The sequence below is a fragment of the Zonotrichia albicollis genome, chromosome 3 (assembly GCF_047830755.1).
Source record: "Zonotrichia albicollis isolate bZonAlb1 chromosome 3, bZonAlb1.hap1, whole genome shotgun sequence".
Lineage (NCBI taxonomy): Eukaryota > Metazoa > Chordata > Aves > Passeriformes > Passerellidae > Zonotrichia > Zonotrichia albicollis.
The window spans coordinates 34,195,787-34,209,937 of NC_133821.1; the positions used below are offsets into that span (position 1 = coordinate 34,195,787).

A 14,151-nucleotide genomic window follows, 5' to 3' on the forward strand; every position below is an offset into this window, starting at 1 on the left:
CCCTCAGTAGGCTCCATGCAGCCTCTGCCGTGGGGCAGTAATAGACACGTGGGACAGATTTGTGTGAGCAAGACAGGGGGAGAGGGCACAACACCTAGGAGCTCCCAGGGCAGGCACCTGGACAGGTAAAAGGAGCTTTCTACAGGGTTCATAACCTCTTGTGCAACTAAACCCCTACAGATTGCCAACGCCCCCACAGCACAGCTCTGCTGCTTGCCAGCAATGAAAACAGAGCAAAACACGCAGTACTTGCACCCCCAGCCTTCTCCTTGGTAACCTCTGGGCTGGGAGGGGCAGAAAGCAGCTGCTGGGTTATCATCACCTCAGTCCATCAGCTCCTGAATGCCAGGAGGAGCTTGCCCTGCACCCCCTCAGAACCTTCCACCCCACCAGCCGGGGAGAGCAGCTCTCCTTGGCCACGCATTCCAAACAGCCTCATGGACAGCCACTGGCACTCCAGTATGGCTGCTGTGCCCAAAACACTGAGGGGGCTCTGCATTTGCAGTTAGAGTATTCCAATTATTTTCACTTTAAAGGTTGAGCTCCTTTTCAGTTTGTGTTTTTCCATTTCTACCCGGAATTCAGATTTATGTAGCATGTAACCGAACGTGTGAAGGTATGCGAGGGCTCCAAATGCACAATGCAATACTAGAATATAGCTCTTTGTTATGCTAATTATTTCTTCCCAGCTGCTCCTGCACTGAGAGCCAGCCCGACCTATCAAAGGGGAACAAAACCTCCAGGCAAGCTTTCAGTTGCAAGGTCCCCTTACCTCTGTGCTCGAGGGGCTGCAACTATTCTGGCACCGGTAAACCAAGCCGAGAGGTAAAACAAAACAATTCAATATTGCAGCTCCGCTGTTGCTGGGAACATGAGCTAGGAAATAAAAAGCGATACCCTCTTGACAGTCAGGTTGCTGTGATTTACATTTTTCTCTCAGGTACCATCCCCCTCCACATGCATCTTCTCAGCACTTCTGTGCAAAGGGGAAAAATGAAGCAGTGTGGGAAAACATCCAGTCAATGCTCAGAGGCTCTGCCGAGGTTCTGATTTTGGCACCCACCAGGGCAGGGCTGTGTGATCATGAAGGATTTTTAGTGCATGGGTGTCAGATTCATGACAGCCAGAAAATCCTGGGGTTGCATTATATAAATTAAAATTAAGTTCCCAAATAATAGTAACTTTTAAAAAAAGGTTTCCTCTATTCACAATTAAAAGAATAAAATTATCAGCCTGGTTGCCTTTCCATTATTTATGATGATATTCAGTTAAAAGACAGTTTGTCATGTCCCTGTGTTTCTAGAGCCTAGAAATATAGATACTGATAGCATATGGAAATATTCAAAGGGGAAAAAGGAGCTTTGGCAGCTGGAAGGGTACTACTGGGGTCCACCAGCAGCTTGAGAGGCTCAGAGGATCACTGGGAATGGAGGGCAAGCTTGATAGCTGAATGCCTTCTTTATAATGGTCACCGGTGAAATACCTCAAAAGCTGACATTACACTGTCATCCTTAAGCCTCAGCATTAGCAAACAGGCACTTCCAATGGGTGGATAAATTCATACAATGAAAATCCTTGTCTCAGCCTGCATGCAGAGTAAGGAAAGTGATCTGACAGTAGCTTATGCCCTACTTGTACTTTAAGATTTTCTTCATGCCTGTGATGCCTACACAGGTTATTTTAAAGTTTCAGTATTGGAGCAATCTTTCAATGAAGATACAGGATTGCATTAACACTGTGTGCCTTACTTCTTTCAGACAAGACAAAATGAGATTTGTCATCATGCCAGTTAGTCTGTAACAGAAACCAATCTGTTACACAGAGGAAGGGGTCAGAGAAGGAATAATACATATTCAGCCTCCACAGGTAAAACATAGGCTGCTGAAGATTTAACAATTAGTCAAATTTTATTTTCAGGCTAATGCTAATTACAATACTAACAGTAATTAGGATATGCAGGTGGCTTTAGCAATACTTGTTGAGACTCACAGAAGATAAGTTTGAAGAAAACAATGCTGCAAGTACATTATACTTAGAATGTAGCAACACTTAGATTCATGTTCCCTGTCTGATGGTTTGTAAGAAAGATAAAGGACAACTACATTTACAGCCAAGCTCACACTACTGTACTCAAAGAAATAATTGGCCCCACGACAGCCATATCACTGAGAGGATGAGGAGTCTGGTTAGTGGGACCTGCTCATAGACCAAAGTGCAGAGGATTTTGCCCTGAAAAAGCAATGGATGAAATGGGAAAAAATAATTACAAGGGCTTTTAGCATTTATGAAGGAATAGAGCACAGATTTTACACATACACCAAGAGACACAAACCATTTTGGACTTTGAGAATAAAATTGGATTTGAAAACAATCTGCTGCACAACTTCAACTCCCACTGGCAGAGGTTTTTCCTTACTGAAAGAGGTAAATACAGACTAGCCAGTCCCACAAAATGTGGGGTGGAAGAGAGGGACTGTCTTTCAAAACTTATTCTGATTAAGAAAATGAGGAAAAGACAAAACCAACAATAACCAAAGGTGTGAGTGATTAGCTTATAGGAACAGGCACAATTTCTCCAAAAATCAATAGCACAGCATCATCTCATGCCAGCTAAGGGTCTCATTACCCAACACCCAGCTGCAAAAATCTCTGAAATACCAACCAGCAAAGTGCTAGAGACCACTGACACCAATCATAGTTCACAAGGGAAAATACTGTATTAGAAATATAAGGCAGTGAGGGGATGGTAGAAGGATGTTGTGGGGTCCCTCTGAGCTTGCTGAGGGCAACTGTGGCAGCTACAGACCAGTATCATGGAGGAGAGAAGACAGCAGCTACTGGCAGTCCATCATCCTCCCCTGCAAGGACCTGATCTCCAGTGGTTTCAGGGGGCAGACACAGAGCAGCAGACAGAAGGATGAGCCCAGTGGGGTATTCCACAGGGAAAGCACCACTGCAGGAGGCAGCTGCAAATGGACTGACCTTGAGCAGACAGACCATGTATTGTCCTGTTGCAATGCCAGTATGACAGAATAAATGCTCTCCACTGTAAACTGGAGAGTGGTGCTGCATTAATTAATAAAAATTACTAGCTATAGAAGTTGAGTTACTTTTCAAATTCAGTATCTCTCTGCTTTGGGGTTTTTGTTGGTGTTTGGTGTTTTCTGCTTATGCATACTTCTGAGTGTACACAGACCACCCATCTGTGGCTCTTCCTCACACAACCTGCATTCCTCAGCAAGGGGAACTTGAGCATAAAAGAAGTTAAAACATTTGCCTACCTGCCCTTTCAGCTGGAGCTGGTGAAAAAGCTTTGCATACTCTGCACCACTTCTGCAAAGCCAAGGAACTGAAACTCCACGTTCCCCAAGGTGTACTCCCTTCCTGGCAGTGATTTAAAGACTAAGGAGAGCCACAATAGGCCAACCAGAGCTCCAAAGGCAATTGCTTTCACATGATTATTACTCTGGAGTTTTATCTAACCTTCCACACCCGACCCAAGGCTCCTTGGAAAGCCTCTGACCCAGCACAGTAAACTCGGTCTGCTCTTAGAGCCGCAGCTGCTTTGCTTCGCACTGTTTAAAGCCAGGAAAGGAAAGGTCTCCCCCTATCACCCCTTAGCCCCAGGGCTGGTTCACGTTCAGCCCCCAGAGTGGACTGGCTGCCTGGGTACTCCTGGTCTCAGCAGCCTTAGGCTGAGCAGGATTAGCTGCTGCAAAGGCACTCGGCACCCAGCCACGGCCGTGTTTACATTAGAGAAAATGGACCTCACAGAGACAGTTTGCAAACACCACAAGACGAACTTTTGTAAACTCCCTTGGTTTAGTCATCTTTCCCCATCTGTCAGAGAAGTTTAAGTGAGATTGAAAAAACACAGGAAATTACTGTGTATTCCAAGTAGTTGTGACTGAGCGGCTTGGCTGTTATATGGGATGTGGAAGATTCGCATCTCCTAACATTTCCAGCAGGATCCTTTGAAACACTTTCCTGGCCACGATATTTTAACAGGCTCTGCACACCCTGCCAGGAAAAGCCTCTGGGGTGCTTTGTGCAGCTGTAGAAAAGCTCATACCAGTCCTGAGGAGCCCAAATGGGGACCTCCAGAGAGCAAGGGCAGCCCCTGTCTTAGAGGTTGCAAAGCAAGGGATGGACAATGTGAAAGGTCAGGTCCCGCTGGGAGGCCTCCATGTGAGAGTTATATTCACTGAGTGCAACACCAGATGAAATCCTTCACCTCACAGCAGTTTAAACCTTTCCCTGATGTGACTGACCCCTTTGGTTTTGGGGGGTTTTTGTGATAAAACTTAAGAAACCTCTTCTGTCGAGGTCCCTGGCATGAGTAAGCAGCCACTGCACTTGCTGCACCTCTTGCTCAAGAAGGCAATGAAAGGACACAAGTCAAATGCAGGCTAGAAATCACCTTCACCTCTGCTTCAGCCATAACTCTCTTATCACCAGATCACTCTGTAGGGGCAATCTGAGCTACAGGCAGCTGGAAAAGTCATTTAGGTGTGTGTGGGGGGTCACAACTGGCACAAGGCTCCAAGGGACCAGGGAGCAGCCACCTGGTTACTTTGTTCAAACGCTGCCTTAGCTCATGCTGCGGCTCTGAACCAGCTCCCTGCTTCCCCTGCACAATCCAAAGGGTGGTGGCACACACCGTGGCACCCTGGCAGCATGTCATGGTCATCATGATGGCAGGACACAAAAGGACAGATGGTAGATGAGGGGTGTAAAAGGAGGATGGAGGGCGTGCAGGAAGATGAAATGTGAAAGAAGTCTCTGCCACAATTTTGCTTAAGGGTGTAACACCTTCAGGACTGAAAGAAGCATTTCATTTCTGTGGCTCAGGCTGTGGCTGTTTTCCCTGCAGAACCAGCTGCTCTGCTGGCACTGCACATCACTGCCAGCTGAGGCTGTCTGAGTGCTGAGGATGCTTCAGTACCCATGTTAAGCTGTTTCAACAGATTAGCTAATACAGTAAAAATAGTAAAATTTTACCAAAAGTAGTGAGTATACATGAAGCACAATGATATTATGCCACGTGCTTTGAAAAAGAAACATGATTTTTTTAAACCCAAATGAACTGTGCATTTCCAAGTGAAATGTATTACCTGGATCCTGAAGATAAGATGACACTTCTGTTCCTAGTGACAGCAAAATTGATGTGACAACAGAAACATTTTTTTCTGTTGCTGTTTGGCATGTGCTGAAAGGCACAGTACTTTATAGTCGTACACTCTAGGAGCAAAGCGTCTCATGATAGAGAGAAAAACAATCTTCCTAGAGAGAAGTGCTTCTTCTGTCCAGCTCTTCCTGGCAGGTAGGCCAGGATCAAGTCCAGGAGCATTCACTTAGCAGTTATGTGGGGGACATACAGACCAAAGACATTTGTATAATCTTGTAAAAGAATTATTTCTTGAAATTTTTTGATACTAGCAAAATGTCCTTAGCACTGGAGTGTGCAGTGGGGAAAAGGCTTATCAGGCTTATAGTCTTCACATGTCATAAATCAAATTGAATTTAAGTCCATTCAGTCTAGCCCAGGATGGAGATCCTGTCAAGGTCTATTGCTTTTCTGGGAATGGGACAAGGGTGTTTCCACCACCCTTTTCTAATGGAGAATACCTCTGTCTCTCGTGAGGCCAGCAGGATAACTCAGTGGACTCCTGACTCCAATACATCTACTTTCAGTATCTGCTATTATTTTGAGAGGCAAGGTCCAGAGAAAGGCATAAAGCCCCACTTACCTGTAGGGCAACTTTCATTAGATGGCATTTCCTCCCTTACAGACCCTGATGACAGTGAGACTGTCTGGAGCTGTTACAGGTTAATTTCCAGATTAATCCATTATTCTTTAGTCTCTGGAGCTAAAGAAGCCATTATAGAGGCCAGAGGAGACAAAGATCTGCTGATCCATCACTTCAGCTTGTGCAAATTCAGCTGAGAAGTCTCTGCAATAGGTTATGTGTGCAGGCTTGTTCTGCAAGACCAAGGAGCCCTTTAGGGTCAAAAAGCTTTCAGCCCCCCCAAAAGTGTTAGCTGATTTGTGGTTTGGGCAGCATTTGGCCAGGTGTTTTCCTTGGCTGTACGTGCAGGTCTACAGAGAATCTGTTGCTTCTCAGTGCACCTTCAGACTGTCCTAAATGCTCCTGAAACCCTGGCAAGGCTGAGCTCCCTCAGACCCAGTGCACAGTTAACAGCTGTGCAATCTCTAGAGCGGGGAGCAGTTTGATTAAACAGTGTTTTCTTTGGTGAGGGAGGGGAACGTGGGGGAAAGGACCCAGTAGCCATGGGAGATGTAAAATTAAAATGAATTTTGGTCATTTTAATAAATATATATCAAGGAAATTTCACTTTACTACAACAACACGTTAGTATACAAGCATCTAATATTTAAGCTTAAAACATCAAGCGTTTATCAAATATTGGAAAAGAGCAGACATTACTAGACTATCTGGATATAACACAAGAAAAATCAGGTTTTTTAAAAAATTGGTCCTTGTGGACAAATGTCTAAATGATGATCCTACTCATACACTGTATGAATGAGATCTATATTTAATATTATTATTATTAATAAAAAAGCTTCTGTCTTGGAGAAATCAGGTGGGACTTGTACTTTCTTTATTTGTCATTTTTTCCAATGATAACCCTTACAAACTTATCAGTTTAAACTCACCTGACTTCATAAAGGTTACCACTGATTTATATCCTGCTGTGCTTTTGGTCACCTTGGCTGGGGGGTAGCTATTCCCTGTGACCACTGGGCTTTCTGAAAAAGACCATACAGTTTGCAAATGTATTTTGCTACCCAAACTAACCATGGCCCAGGACTCCTGCAGCTGAACCCATGAAACCCAAAGCAGGAGGTGTCAGACCCAGAGACCTGTGTGGCTCCAGTGCCAGGCCTGGGGCTGTGTCCTGCCCTGCACTGAGCTGGCTGCTCCCCCAGCACACAGGTGATTTTCACCCTTGGGGCAAGAAGCAAGCGGAGATGTCACTTCAGTGCAAGATGCTGTGGGAACAGGCAGCTATTTATGAGTCAGCTGTGGCCTGGGTGTGACCATTTAGCTGAGCACATCCTGCCAGTTGTTATGGGGACTGTGGGAACTAATTAATTTGGGGAATCTAAGACTCACTCTTGGTCCAACCCCAACTAATGTCTTCTGGGCATTTTACACAGCACACCTTTGCAATCAATCTACCTAGGGATGGCTAAATGTTGTCCTCAGCCGCTGAAATCTCCAAAATGTTCTTTTTTAAAATTAAACCCCTTACATTCATTCAGATAAAACTGCGTTTATCGCCACATTATTAATTAACATTGTGCTTTTTGCCTTCTTGTCTTTTTTTAAATCAACGGCAAAAGTCATAGAAAACTCCCGCATGCTTTTGCAATCTAAAATAGAGAAATTATGTGAAACAGAATAAAGTATAAAACATGCCACTGGGTCATGAACTTCATTATACGAAGAAGAAAAAAAAGAGCCCCAGCAACAGACAGTTGCCATAGAAACACTCAAGCATCGAATGCTTGTTTACAAGAGACATCTCTCTATTGTTTCTTAAATCCCTTCCTAAGGATGGCAAATCAAAAAGCAATTGAGCATCAAAAAGGAAGAACAGAGATGTTTGAATAGGAAGTTGAACTCAGTACTTCAAAGGTTAAAGGTTTCTAATAATATTGATCCACCCTGTGGGTTTCTTTTTTAATCTCTGTTTAGGTTAAATCCCTGCTGTATCAGATTCATACTTAATTTTCACACTGGCAAAAATTAAGACAAAAAGTAAGGCACCAAAAAAAAACCTGCTCTGTGTAACAACAAACCTCATTAGTTATTACAGCCGAGGTGAAAACATGCAAGTACTTGAGCTGCATGTCTGATTTTGATTGAGATTCCATAAACAGGTTATTTCTTTATGCTATGTCCTATTTTGTCAGTTGAACGAGACGCTGAATACAGGAATTCAAGAGTATCACTACAAAACGTAAGGATGGTTTATTCCCAATCCATGAAGACAGTCCTTTGTCAGAATGAATACTGAGTTACAAGGAGCACATCATCCTTGCTGGTAGCATCAATTTGTTTACCAGACTTCTAATTCCTTGGTAAACATAATGGAGGTTCTTCTTAATTAATGGCAGACTTCTTGGGGGCGGGGATATGTAAAACGATATGTTTTCCCCATCTGGCTGATTGGCATTTTCAGCAACGAGAGCTCCACCATAGCTGCACAGACTACAGTGCTCAGCAGCAATGCAACTGTGTTCTTTCTGAAGTCCCCACGTTCATAAATAGCTGCTGATGCGGGTGGCAGAGACACTTTACGCAATCTGCTCTCCGCTCTACACGTCACGTTTGTGGCATGATTGTACCATTCGTAGAAAACTATAAAAAATCCGTTCAAAATAAAAATTTGATAGAGAAGGAACATGCTGTGCATGCTTCAATAGAGCAAGAAAGATGCCTCATATTTTACTTCCTTTGTTGCAGCAGATTTTATTACTTGGTAAAGATTCCTTTTTCCTTAAGGATTTTTTCCAAGATTCACTTACGTTGCTCTTGTCATTACATCCAGTCTCAAAACAGTCATAAAATTTGCCTTTACATTCAAGAGCATGGGTGCCTCTTACAGGTTCACAGTTTAGGGCGATGCTTTCTCTCTCAGGTTCATTCCTTCCACTCTTGTCATTAAATTTTGCCTTTTCCTGATTACTGTGAGACCTGCCATTAGTGATGAATATTTCATTAGCAGGTATCTGGTCATCATTTCTGTAAGAAGGTGCGCTGCCAACTTCATAATCCACCTGCTGGGAACAGCTTGGCAAAGAGATGGGAGGGGAGCAGGAGGAGGAGCAGGAGGAGGAGGAAGAAGAAGAGGAATTACTTTCAGTACTAGCATTAACAGAGTAGGGTAGATTTAAATAGTGACTGCCACATTCTTGATAGAAGCAGCACATGTGGAGCTTCTCGTACTCCTCCTTTGCCATCCGAAGGCGTTTTCTGTATGGGCAGTCCTGAGGCACAAACCACTCTTGTGGGGAGGTGCCAGTGAAGGAGCAGGTGGAGAAGCACCAGTTGTTCTGCATGATGATCTCTCCGTGGATTCTCTTCATGAGATTGTTGATGAGGACGGATCTGCGCAGGTAGACTTCAGGATCATCAATGAATTTCAGCTTTTCCAAAGACATGTAGAGAATATGGGCCCGCTCCTCAAACACAGAGATTGTCTGAAAATGCAAAAAACACAATATGGAACTGAAGGCAACCAGTTTTGTTCCAGACAAGGAGAAAAGAAATGAAGTAAAGTATCCCCTCTGTGTCACTACTTTTCTGTTCTTTTTCTGAGGCATCTAAAACTGGCTTTTTTCATTTTGCACATCCTTGTAGCTGGGGACCTGCTTTTTCTCTGCCACAGCATTCCCCCATGTTCAGGGGTAAGCAGCTGAGCTTAGGAGGTAAGTAGCTGAGCATTACACCACAGAGGCAATTGCAGGGCAGAAATCCAAGGTGGGAGAGTGAAATCCAGATGCACACATCTGGCTCTTTAATTACATTGGGACTAGAACATAAAATTGTTGTGCAGTTTTGCTCCAGTGATGGCTAGGGGGGCCTTTTGTTGCAAATGGACCCAATTCCATCATCCCCTGTGGAGTTTCTGCACAGCTCTGAAGCCAAGCAGGGTCGTTCCTGCGGCGCCAAGGTTTGCAAGAGGCAGCCAGCAGCCATCGCCTCACACAGCAAGGGCTGAAGCATTTAATCTGCTGCCAGTGGAAGGGGCCCTCCAGCCAGGAGGTCTCCATTTTCCAGGCTCTTACACTGCTCTTGTGCACAGAAGTGCATGCAGGGAGGGAGGCATGGAGAAACCCATCTCAAAGCATCCCAGCATCTGGAGAGCAGCTGTTGGCCTGAGTGCTACGCCCTGTGCTCTGCAGGACCGGTGGGAATGCAGATAGGCAGGGATAAGGTCAGGAAACGAAGGGAGGACAGGGATTTGCAGAAATCCTGGCTCTATGCCCACAGATTTGTTCTCCCTTCCATGGTCCTTCCAGGACTCCCTTTCTCAGCACTGGCAGCATGAGCAGGTTACTGCCCCTGGGAGGCCCCAGATTCTGCACTGTAATCACTACCCTGGGAATCAAAATAAGAGAGGGGGCAATGCATGCTACTGTAAGCACTAGTGACTGATTTTCATTTTTAGTAAGAATTTGGTTCGCGTAGGAGGAGAGCAGCACAGCACAAAGAGAGACTGCTCTAAATCCCCCCATCTGTGGCTTGATCATTCTTCCCTTTCCCACATGGTTACAGCATTTTTGCAGAGTGGAAGTCGTAGCTATGAGGACTGAAAGAGCTTAAAGCACAGCTGCTTTTCACATCCATTCAGCTCTCCTCAGCCCTCTAGCTCTTTCCACAGCCTGGTCATGTCTGCGAGGCTTAGAAGCAGCACAGTGCCTCATAAAAACAAAAATTGGCCATAATTTCATATGAGTTCACAGCTGAAGCTCTTTGTTAGAGAGAGTAATTTTCTATAATAAATGACTCATTTTAAATTATATTAAGCCTATAGGTTCATTTGCGTCCTTTGTACCTGCTGCAGCAACAGCCAGTGAAGCCATAAAAGCCTGGAGCAAGCCAGTAAGCCTTGAACTGGGATGCTCCTGGAGATATTTACTGGAGGGACACCAGTAGGAACAAGTTGTCAGATGCTTTCTTCTACATGTTTGCCAGCAGCCCTCTGGAGAGAGGCCCCAGGCCCTACCATCATACCCTCTAGAGGACAAGTAATCTCAGAACATAACTCTTTACTGGGTGGCAGAGGTATAGACACGTAAGAAATTCAAGGAAACCTGGTGGGCATCCTCCCTGTGACAGAGCTCAGTGCTGTAAAGGAGAAAATGTATTTGGGCTCAACAGAAGAAACTGGTGACCAAGAATTTCTGCCATGTTACACCTCTGCAAACAACATCACTAAACAGTGGCTGGGTCTAGCTTACCAATGCCTCTACAACTGCTTCTTATTGCTGTTAGAAAAGACTAAATAACTATTCCTCCTCCCCCTCTTTGTAAGGAAATTAATCACTGATACAAAAATCCAACAATCTTGTAAAAATAAAAAACCTGGCTGAAAACTGGGAGAGCAATGTGACATGTGTGAGACACTCACTAAACAGAGCACTTTTTTCAAAACCCTTGGTGCTGTTTATTCACTGCTTTGGCAGCAGACCAGACATCTTCTGAAATTAATAATTTTTCACCTTTCTGGTCCAGGTACTCATTTTCAGACAACTCTATTTGTAGCTGAAAATCCCTTCAACTGCTCTAAGGTCTTTGGGAACTGAGCTCAGTATTAATGCTTGCTTCTCCTCCACAGAAATCCCTCCTGCATTGCCAAGAGAACATGGGTGGGACTGGACTTCCGTGGGCCAGCTGGGAGTCACCAAGGTAAGGATGGTGTCCCAAGGCATGAGCTATCCTTAAGCACTTCACCCCAGGCATTCAGTTCCATGCAGAACTGAGCCCTTAATGAAGAGGAGCATAAAATCTTGCAAAAAAAGTCAGATTTCAATTTATATATTCACTGGCCTGGGAAACGTTTGCTCTAATCTCTCCCCTGGCAACTTGCACAAAAAAAAAAAATTCCTTCATTTACTAATCTGTTCTTTGGGAGTTATTAGCTTTTTAATAAACATGATTAAATACTGAGGGAGCTTGTACTCGCTTTCCAAGTCATTCTGCTTTTTTAGAGGATCTGTGACCAGTGAGGGCTATATGGAACCTCTTACTATTTTCCCCTCCGGAAAGAAAGTTTTATATGAGTGGGAAATATTTTACTTATGTTCTTCCTTTCTGTCGTTCAAATGCTGTTACGGATCTGTTTCTGTAAGCATGGCAAGAACTAGCTAAGAACAAAATAATCTGAAAAAAAAAGTTATTCTCAGAGTCTCCATTTGCAGTTGTTATTAATGCAGAAACGCCTTTGCTTCTTTTGCAATTGATGACAATACAACAATAAATGTGAAGAAGTGACAACTGTTTGTTTCTAAGCAAACAGCTGGATCATTCTCCTAATTTCAGCAGAGTATTTCAGCCTTCTGGAAATGGGTCAATCGAGTGTTACTAAGCATCTGAAACTCAGAGTAAAAATAATGACTATTAGAAAACATACTTTATGTGTACAGCTGCTGAGTGGCGGATGAAAATCCTCTTCTTCCACATATTTCCTTTTAAAGTATGTGATCTTGGATGTTGTTACAGGATTTGAAATTCCCCTGTAATGTGATCCTGTGGGTAATAAATCAGATATGACAAATGACATGCGGTTTGCCGGAGGTTCTCCAAACAAAATACTTTTCATTTCCCTTCGCGCTACAGGAGAACGCCGCCGCATATTTTCGCATCTATTCGCGGCGATCAGAAACGAGCCCTCTCCCTGAGCAGCGCCCGACCCGGGGCCGGTGCGAGCGGCGCGGGCAGCGGGGCCGCCGCAGGGACAACTTGGCCGCTCCCGGTGCCGGTGCCGGTGCCGAGCTGCCGGCCCCGCGCACCTGCGGCCCCGCGGGAGCCCCCGCCCTCCGCCCGCCGGGCTCCGCGTGCAGCCCCGGTGCCGCCCGCTCCCCGCGGCGCTGCCGAGCCGAGCCGAGCCGAGCCTACCTGCGGCGGGGGAACCGGGGGCCGCCGGGGCCGGGGCCGGGGCCGGCGGGGCGGTGGGGCCGGGGCGGCCGCAGCAGGGCGGCTCCCAGAGGGCGCGGTAGGCGGCGAGGTCGGCGGCTCCCTCGGCGGCGATGGGGCGGCCCAGCCGCTGCATGGGCAGCACCAGGGTCATCGCGGGCGCCGGCACCTGGAAGCGAAGCAGCGCGGTGAGCGCCCGCCGCCCTCACCTGCCCCTCGCCCCGCCGCGTCCCGCCCCCCGCGGCCCCGGCAGCCAGACCTCTGCGCACACGTACATTAAAAACATACGCACATCGAGCTCACACAGACACGCGTTGGGGGCTTATTCCCCCCTCCTTACGCAGGAGAAAGAGCGCAGCCCTCTCCCACAAAGGGCGCGGGGTCCCCGGCACCGGGAGTTGGTGCGCGCTCCCCCCGGGCCGCCCCCGGCCCCGCTCCCGCCGCCCCCGGCCGCGCTCCCGCCGCCTCTTCCCGGCCCCGGCGGCGCTCACACACCGGCACGGATCCGCTCACTGCCTTCCCATTTCCTCCCGGCGGCGGTGGCACGGCGCGCTCGGCACCGGCGGGGTGCGAGTCTGCCTGTCTGGGTGCGTGTGTCTGCCGTGCGTGTGTGTGTGTGTGTGAGAGAGAGAGAGAGAGCGCGCCCAGCAGTCCGGGATCGCGTTCCTTTCTTCTTTCTTCCCTCCCAAACGATACAGACAGCGGAGACTTAGGTAGTTGTTTCCACTAGCCCCGATCGGACTGAACTGGATCTGCCTCCAGTCAAAACACTGCGAGACTAAGACAGAAAATTGGCTCCGGTTTCACGCCGTGAGTTGCGGTCCCACCGGAGCCAAGCACAACATCGGCGGAGCGGGCGGAATATTAAGCAGGAGCGGGGACTCCGGGGCCAGCGCCGGGCTGCGAGCTGCCTCCTGCCGCGCCAGCGGGCGGGAGGGGAGGGGAGCAGGGGGGGAAGGCGGCAAACTTTCTGCGAGGAGCGAAGGATGAGTTCATAGTCACCTACTTCTTGGCAGAGGAGCGCGGAACAATGCGCCCAGACACGGCCCGGCCCCTCCCTCTCCTTCCTCCTCCTCTCTCTAAGAAAGCGGGATGCAGTTTCTCCTCGGCGCAGCCCTCCCGGAGGAAGGCGACGGCCCGAGCGGGCGGCGGGAAGGAGGGGCTGCAGGTGGGCAGGTGGAATTTCAGCAATTGTTTGTGTTAGCAGCTGAGCGCTCTCGAACAAGAGGAAAAAATAAACCGCAGCAGAAGAGGGAGGAAAAATAAATCGTTCACATCTGCCAGTTGTTTTCTTAAATCCTAGCACAAGGCTGCTACTTTATTAAGAAGCGGCTTCCAGCGTGCGCTGTTTGTGTCTTGGCTGCCTGCGTGCACGGATCTGCCTTGCCTCCTCGCCGGGGCAAGAACGGGAGCCGAGGGCACAGGCAGCTGAGGTCCCCAAGCAGTTTGCCTCAGAAAAGGCCACCAGCCTCGCTGC

The 14,151-nt window shown here is 47.1% G+C and overlaps 1 protein-coding gene across 5 annotated transcripts; it reads right to left on the bottom strand.

Moving 5' to 3' along the window:
- Positions 1–6,302: 6,302 nt before the first annotated feature.
- SERTAD4 (SERTA domain containing 4) lies at positions 6,303–13,822 on the bottom strand. Of its 5 annotated transcripts, none has more exons than XM_074537139.1 (4): positions 13,681–13,822; positions 12,657–12,843; positions 12,172–12,287; positions 6,303–9,235 (listed from the first exon to the last, which is right to left on the bottom strand). In XM_074537139.1, the coding sequence occupies exons 2-4, from the start codon at positions 12,826–12,828 to the stop codon at positions 8,474–8,476; spliced, it is 1,050 nt and encodes a 349-aa protein (XP_074393240.1). In that variant the 5' UTR covers positions 12,829–12,843; positions 13,681–13,822; the 3' UTR covers positions 6,303–8,473. The 5 variants fall into 5 exon arrangements, with proteins under 5 accessions (XP_074393240.1, XP_074393238.1, XP_074393241.1 ...); XM_074537137.1 differs by lacking the exon at positions 13,681–13,822 and adding an exon at positions 13,170–13,674; XM_074537140.1 differs by lacking the exon at positions 13,681–13,822 and adding an exon at positions 13,015–13,150.
- Between the last annotated feature and the right edge of the window lie 329 nt (positions 13,823–14,151).

Coding starts and splice junctions, on each gene's coding strand:
- SERTAD4 (XM_074537139.1), bottom strand. CDS start 12,828: ATGACCCTGGTGCTGCCCATGCAGCGGCTGGGCCGCCCCATCGCCGCC. Junction 12,288..12,656: donor CCCCGGTTCCCCCGCCGCAG/GTAGGCTCGGCT, acceptor TATTACCCACAG/GATCACATTACAGGGGAATT. Junction 9,236..12,171: donor TCAGCAGCTGTACACATAAA/GTATGTTTTCTA, acceptor TTGCATTTTCAG/ACAATCTCTGTGTTTGAGGA.